Source organism: Toxotes jaculatrix, chromosome 11 (assembly GCF_017976425.1).
Source record: "Toxotes jaculatrix isolate fToxJac2 chromosome 11, fToxJac2.pri, whole genome shotgun sequence".
In the NCBI taxonomy this organism is placed as follows: Eukaryota; Metazoa; Chordata; class Actinopteri; family Toxotidae; genus Toxotes; species Toxotes jaculatrix.
The window spans coordinates 3,892,763-3,900,954 of NC_054404.1; the positions used below are offsets into that span (position 1 = coordinate 3,892,763).

Consider the following 8,192-nt stretch of genomic DNA (forward strand, 5'->3'; position numbering starts at 1 on the left):
CCTGTGCCCCCATCATCATCTACCATTAGCTCCACGCACACATATGCAGGCACACTGTGATTTTGTAATTCTGTTTTCTGTTTGGTTTGATTCTATTTTGTGCGTTCTATTCTCTCTCTCCTCTCTGCGGCTGGGGGAGGAGGTTGGTTGAAACCTGACCTCCGGAGCTGCTGGAGGAGTTCATCAGGGAAGAGTTTTGGGTTTCTGCCAAAACAGCAGAAAGGAGGAAGGAGGCTGTGTGTTTGTTTGTGTGTTAGTGTGTGTTTATGCTGTCCAGTATGTCACAGATGTGGGCATGAAAACAGCACATGATATATCAGAAATTTTGCTTTGACACACTCACATATGAGAAGGGGCAGTGGGATCTGATTCAGAAAACTACAGAACAAAGCTGCACAGTGAGCTGAGCCGCTTGTTTTGGAAACATTTTCCCTCATTTTAAAGTTTTCCTTTAATGAGTAGTACTGTACTGACTGTTTATTTCTCGTTTTTATCTCCACAGTTACGATGAGTGTGTTGGCCCTGGTTCGACTCAGATCTACATACCTACAGATGACCCACCTCCTTATTCCCTATTGGACCCCTTTCAGAGAGGGCCAGAGCAGGAGGAGCAGCCTGGCTACACCAGTCCAGATCCTTCTCCATACTGTGGAGAGACCTCAGCCAGCGCTGGCTGGTTCTCCCCCTCCCACTACCCTCTGGGACTGCAGGAGCAGGAGCCTCAGCACATCGCATCCATCTCCTTCCCACTGGAGGCGGCTCCACCTTATGAGTCGGTGTTGGCCGAGCAGGGACATCCCCTCCCTCTCATGCCATGTGACCTTTATAAACACCAGTCAGAGAGGGGCGGCGATGGCAGCTCCCAGCAACCCGGGGCGAGCCAGATCTTGTAGGACAATTTATCTGTTTCTCTCACCTGTGCTGCTGGTTCTCCCCAGCTGCATTAAGCAACACTTGCGGTGTGGGGAAGAAAATGGCTGTTAGGAGCAGCTGTGACACCAAACAATGGACACTAACAAGATGTACACATCTTCCACACAGTGGCTAACACCCAATAAGGCTGAACGTCAGCATCTCAGTGGACTGACATGCAGCCAGGACAACTTCTCTCATAAACAGGTTTGTAATCTCCTTTGGACAATGATTCCATCTGGTAACAACATAACTGTCAGTTCAGTTCTCGCCATGTTTTGACTGTTAGTTATTTTTATTTATTATTTTTTTTAAATTAGGACAGATCCAAGAGTCGTGCATCACGTTCAGAGTTTAGGCTGAATTACCACTACAAAATGCCATCTTTTATTCATCACACTGTAGACGACAGCACTCTGACTTTGTAGGGTGTGTGTAGGAAAAAGATTCAGTGTGAACAATGTCAGTGTGGTTTTTATTAGTGTAGTTTAAGGCATACACAAGCACACAGAGTTCCCCCTCTCTCATTTGTTTTGGTACTATCCTCACCCGTCAGTATATTTTCATGATGTTGTAGATGGAAATAAAGCTCTGGTGTTGTATAGAGCACAGCCTCCTTAAGCACCAGCACAGCACTGCTGATTTTTCTGTAGTGTGTAAACATGTAGAGGTGGTTGTAACCTAGTGGTTAGAGGAATGACTTTGTGATGAAATGATTGTGATCATAAAATCCAAGCTGATTCAGACACTACCTGGACGGGGACAGTGAATTATCAATGCTCCCCTCTTTCCAGTTGTATCTGTTTTCCTCTTGAGACGGGCTCTGTGATGTTAGATATTTGCAGCGTACATCTGTCATCACCACCCGAGAGGGGGTTTCAACTACTCCCCTGTTGTACAGATTGTCATAATTATTATAATAATTATTATTTCTGTCAAAGGGCTCTGGACCCCAGCAGCAAAATGTAGCTCGGAGCCCTCCTCCTGACAAGGTTGGGTTGATGCAACAGAGAAGTTACACATAAAACTGTAGACCTTAACACACTGCTCATCAGAGAAATGGATGCTTCTGTCTTTTTCTGTCAGTTTCACTCTTGTGAAAGAAAAATCCAAGCTGGGAATTTTCACTTGAAAAATCAAAGGAGTTTGTGATTTATTTTTGGTTGAGCTACTAACTGATTAATTTAAAAATCATTTCAGCTTTATTGTAAACAAATTGACATACAAACCATTTTTGGGGGGATAAATCATTACTGCTGTATAATTACCTAATCAAAAACAAATGTGCAACAATTGTGCACTGGAAATTGCATTTTAGGCGGAAAATGAATGTCTGTCAAAAACATTTCAAGAGACATTTAATGTCAGTACAAGCTGCAGTGGAGTGGTAGATGGACATTTGCATGTTTGTATTCGACCACTGCACCACAGCTTACAGTCCTGTCTTTGTCAGCAATAAAGTTTTTGATTAGCTTTTCTTGTCTGACACATTTGGAGAAAGAAAATGTAACTAACTGTTCACTGCTGTCTCTGAAGACCTCCACTATGGCCACCAGAGACCGGCTGCATCTCCTCAAAGCTCTCTGTATTTCACATTGTTTACCATATTCTGACAAAGACAGAAGCAGTGGAGTCATGTTTGAATAAGGTGTGTGGAGGGAAAACCCGAGTTATCCTGGAGACACTAAGACCTGTAGACAACACGTCGCCATTTATCACCGGTTATTGAAGGAGGAAGTCATTTGAGGCAAAGTCTGAGTAAAAATGCAGATGTTGTGTTTAATGTTAGAATAATTTGTCCATGTTGGTTTGTTTTGTAGCTTGTATTCCTTTAGAAAATGGTCCTTATGTAACCTTGTTTTTGTGTTAAAAGATGTGCCTAATAGCCCTCAGACTGTTAGCTTGAGCATCGTAGCCATAATATAATAATCTCAATGCAATTAATCCAGTGCTTTGCACTGTTAAATGTTTGGTTATGTCAGTAAGTGTTGGTTTACTGATTCTCACTGACTGAACCCCTGTTAAATAAGATGTGATGACAGATTTGACAGAGGGGAAAATGACACATCTTGACAGTTTCAAGCTGTTGTTCCAGCGATCAGCTTCGTTTTGCCATTTTATTTTTCGGTTTGGCAGCTAAAGTCAAGTTAAATGCACAATTCACAGCCTTTCGTTAATTCTCCCAGCATTGCTTTTAAGTGTTGACTGATCAGAGTCATGATGTTGTCAGTTTCATTGTAAATGTTGACTGCTCGTTTGGCTATGCTTTGATGCACTGGCCATCTTTAGAGTCATTCTTTAACCACTTACAGTCTTACTCTGTTTTAACACTTTTGCCATGCCATGCTCCTCCTTTTCTTCTTCTTTCTCTTTTTCTTTCTTTTCTTTGTCTGTTTCATTCCCCTTCCCTCTTTTCTCACGCTTATTCTCCCTGCAGGTTTCAGGGAATCCTTAGAAATTGCTATTATAATGTCACTGCCATTTACTTTCAGCTCTGTCAGTTCAAAACAAAAAAATGTCCTTTCATCTGCTACTAATGCATCACACATTTCCAGTTTCTCCCTCCATAACTTTTTTTTTTTTACACATAAAGGATTATGTCAGAAGTGATTGGCTTAGAAGTAAACTTGTGGGCTAATTAGTTATTTGGTGATAAATCTGTCAGTGCTGATGGACTGTGAAATGAGTGTAAATAGAACAGTGTTTTATCAACCAAGTAGGATTTAACTGCTGACCAAGGAATCTGATGTCTTTAATTGGTCTTATCAAATTACACGGGGCATGAATGATGTGACAAGTCCCTACATGCCGTGCACACTGCTCGACAGCAGGTCTAATGTGTTCAAAATACATTTACACAGTGCATTAGATCATTGAAAAAAGTCCTGCAAAAAAACCTGTCTCTACAAGAGAAAACCAGCAACAAGCACCAGAATTAGATTTTTGGAATTATATTCACATCAAGAAGACCAACTGATGACAACAAGAGACAGAGCAGTTGCTGCAGTATCAAGCTTTCATTTGTTTCTTTAAAACCTGCTCCTGATGGTGGTTTTCAGGTACAACCAAAACCTTGAAACTGCAACAATGCTTCTGCACTATTTTATTCAGAGTAAGTTTAAGTTTTCAAGTACTTGTTGGACTAGAAGCTTTTTAGAAAAAAAAAAAAAGATTTATGGACTGCACCCACAATATTTAATTCACATCAAATGAGTGGTTGTTATGGGATGCTGACAATTTAAAAGGTAGTGTACGGAGAATCTAAAATATTCAAATGAAATCACAAGTTCACCTATTTCCAAAACTCCCACGTCCTTCCACTTCATGCGATGAATTCATGGGTAACATCCACCAGGGGGTGCTGCAGAACTACAACATGAAGTTCATCTTTTTCACTCACCTATTTAATAATAAAACACACACACGCACACACACACACATACATACACACATGAAGACGTGTGATCCTAGATGCTGAATAACACAGTAAGATCCCCTGGGTCTACTGTGCCATGTTTATATAAGGTGAAGAGTGTTTTAAGACTTTAATAGATTAGGGGGAAAAGTAAAATGTAAAGGTCGTGAGAGTTGTCAGTATTATTATAGCATTTATTTGAGAATGAGCGTGACTCCTTTCCTAGTCCAACTAGAGAGAAGTATTTTCCAGATCACTCCGTTTCAGCACGTGTTCACGTATCATTACATTTTTAGCACTGTGCGTTCTATGTAAGTAAATGGTATGTAATTGTCTTACATGTGCGTCACTCCCCATATTTCCTCCTTTCTTTTTTCTTTCTTTGTCTCTCAAGACATCAGACTTCATGTATATATTAAGAACTGTGGTTAATAATGTTTCTTTATGTTCTGTATTAGAGATTTTGTTAAATATTTTCTTCTGTAGAGAAGAGTGAATAAATCTGAGCTCTTATATCAACCTGAGTGGCTGATTTTCAACAACCCCCCCCCCCACACACACGCACACACACACACACATACTGATTCTGTACTGTTACATGAGTGCATTTTTCAATGTTGTTACAAGAATCCTTTGTTCAAAGGTAAACCTTCTTTGTTAATGTATAGTTTGAACTTGTGATTTGTGAGACCTGTTTCATGCTGAATCAAGAATATTGTTTAGTTTTCTATTTAACACTCAGGGTCCATGAGTGAGAATAATAGATTATATGAAGCATTTATTTATTTTCATTAGGAAGCTGTAGTTGGAGTCTTTAATCCTTTGTTTAGTTATATATCTAACATCAGACACTAAACTCAAACACTGCCGTGTGTACTGTTGAAGTTAAAGGTTTTATTTGCTAACATGTTCCTGAAACAACAAGGACACGCTACAAGGACAAGGACACACATCCTCTTAGATTTCTGCACAGTAGCTGACGCAGAGGGAAAACAAGTCCTTTTAAATTGTATAGTAACTGCGCAGGACTTGTTCTATATTATTATATTTACTAATGTAGATAACATATATGAATGATTCTTGTTCGTGTCTTCTGTTTGAAGTATGGCAGAGGAGAAATTAACCTGTCAGTTATGTATTTAACCAGGTCAGGACAATGGTGTGACAACACAGATACTGATGGCATGTGAAAAATCCAGTTAACCTGTGCTTTTTACTTGAGGGCTGCAATTTATATTTCACTAAGTGTACATTGTCAGTTCTCAAGACATTTCTGCCTCACAAAGCCCACAGTCTTTTATCTACGTTCTGTTCAGTCTAGTGTTGCGAAACTCTGGAAATATACCGTGACGTTCAAACAAGAATCAGCAGCAGTAAATATCAGAGAATGTGCAGTTGAGAAGTCCATACAAACATAATAATGCTTCATCACAGAAGATATTGACTCAGCTTACGTCTGTGTAGCTTTGCTTTAGTCTAAATGTCTAATTTATATTTACACCTGTCAAACAACGTCAACTGAACAAACTGAAAAACTGATCTAAACGGCAACAAGAAAATTAAAAAAACAACTTAAACCAACATGCACCATGTGACAAAACAAACAAAAAAAAATCTCCACACACAAAATATAAAAACCATAAACTTTACTACTCCCAAATAACAAAGATGCTCATTTTTCTCATCTCTAAATGTTCTTCTTCTTCTTAGCCTTTACATCTTTTAGCAGACAGTAAGTCAATTATTTGTGCTCCAATGCTTCAGAAAGCCATTTTGACACTTACGTTTTAAATGTTGTGATTAACCACACTGACATTATTTTCCCTTTTTATACATCAGACAAAGGGCTTTTGTTGAGTAAAGTAATAAAGTGCAGCTTAGTGCCAGTCCAGTGTAATATAATAATAATAAAGATTTATATACGTAAATTTATTAGAATATTTTAAGATTGTACAGTTTCTCATTAAAGCAGGTTTGCACCGGCAGCTGTGACATGAATCTTGAGCTTTGAACGCATTCATTCACCCTCATCTAAATTAATGCACTGTAGCCACATGTAACTAACTGGTCTCATGAAGAGCTGAGAAAAATTTGCTGCCACTGATGATTATAGATCATTGATCATCCTGTAATTTAAAGGCTGAATGCCGAAAGTCAAATTATTTGTCACCACAAAACACAGGTGCAGCAGCTGGAACCGTATGAACACAGTCAGCTCTTGCTAAATTCAAATTTCGGTGCACGTCACAGCAGAAGTGGAGTAGGCAAATCTTTGCAACTTTGGAATTTCTTGATGACAGACGTGGATGGGTCCGCACTACTCTTTACCTTGAGGCTCTTCAGAACAAGCTTGCATAATGGAAGCCATTATGAAAGTGGAATTAGACCAGTGAGTCGTTTATTTTTGGAATGTATTTTGCCTGTACTGAACAGGGTGGATTGTTAAGATGCTTTACGCACACAGACACACCCAGCTTAAGGCCTGTCAGTCTGGTATATAAGTCAGCTGCAACAGGTACACCATAAAAAGCAACCTCACTGTCAAAGACTCACCTACAGACTGCTGCTGCTGAGTTTCATAACAGAGGTACGTTGTTGATTAAAATCGCTTGCTGACAATTGAAAAGGAACATTTGGCAGTAACCCTGGGTGTTGTCTTGCAGAAAATGAAAGCTCAGATTTTGATCCTGCTCTTTGCTCTTGTGGTCGTGCTTGAAGCGGCACCCACTGCTGACGGCGATGGTGATACTGATGGTATGTTGTGTGTGTACCTGTGAAAATTGCTCACACGCTCGAAACTTGTGCAGCATTTGTTGCTGACGGCACCTCTGTTCCAATCTCGCAGTGATTCCAGAGGATGTGGCCCTGGACGGATTGCTCCAAGATAAAGCGCCAGTTGACAATGTTGACAAAATTGCCGAGGATTTTGAAGGTCAGACCTTGTGTGTGTGTGTGTGTGTGTATGTTTGTGCGTGCATGGTGATGACCACTGGCCTGGGCCTAGTAGTGATCCACACAATGAGGAAGTGTATAAAAGCAAAACCCTGACAGAGGGAGGCTGAGGGCTGGGCCTAGTAGTGATGGCCACCTGATGAGGAAGTGTATAAACTTTTACAGCTCACCGGTTTGTGAACATACATGTCCATATATACAATTTCCCCATTTTGGGACTAATAAAGGTGTGTCTTATATGTCCATACCCATAACATTCAGGTACATGCTACTTTTATGAAACCAGACTCTTTATTTCAGAGTTCAGGGTAACTCAATAAACTTTTCTGAGTGTGTGTTGTTTTTAACCTGTTAATATTATTTGTAACTAAATGTTCTCATTTCTTTCTCGCAGGAGAAGACAGTTTCAAGGACTTGCCATGAGAGGAAAAAGAAACAGCTTTGAAAACAGACTCAGCCAAAAGATGTCGAATAAATAAAGACAATAAATAAATGCATGTCCCTCTGTTGATGTTTCTGTGTATGGTATGATATTATGCATTTTGGAGACTCACTTCACAGAAGACATACATAGAATGTGTAGAAATTTAAAATTAAAACGCCTAAGTGCTCACATTTTAAACACAAAAGTGAAAATCTATAGAGGCGAGACGAAAACAAGTCAAACACTTTGAAAAAACATTTATTTAATGTGTTGCTCTTCATTTTAGATATCACCAACTTGATGGCTGTGTCATTTTTTTACATTTAAAGACGTAAAATGACATGACTGAAAAGGAAAATGACTGAATGCATTGTAAGGACCCTGTTAAATACGTCAAATACTACCACTGCATACAGTCCGTATTATTTCGTCTCTGAACTCCACATGGACTTTACCACGTCGCCCTCTAGTGGCTCATTTGAATAAGTG

General features: G+C 39.6%; 1 protein-coding gene and 1 long non-coding RNA gene across 2 annotated transcripts in view; both read left to right on the forward strand.

Moving 5' to 3' along the window:
• bean1 (brain expressed, associated with NEDD4, 1) overlaps positions 1-987 on the forward strand; it is a 29,099-nt gene extending 28,112 nt beyond the window's left edge. The window contains exon 5 of the mRNA XM_041050374.1: positions 503-987. Within this exon, the coding sequence (XP_040906308.1) occupies positions 503-893 (391 nt within the window). The 3' untranslated portion in view covers positions 894-987. The remainder of the gene's footprint in view (positions 1-502) is intronic.
• A 5,784-nt stretch (positions 988-6,771) lies between these two features.
• LOC121189950 lies at positions 6,772-7,790 on the forward strand. Its single transcript, XR_005894911.1, has 4 exons — positions 6,772-6,914; positions 6,991-7,081; positions 7,173-7,259; positions 7,674-7,790. It is a non-coding gene; the product is annotated as an uncharacterized LOC121189950 (long non-coding RNA).
• The last annotated feature ends 402 nt before the right edge of the window (positions 7,791-8,192 follow it).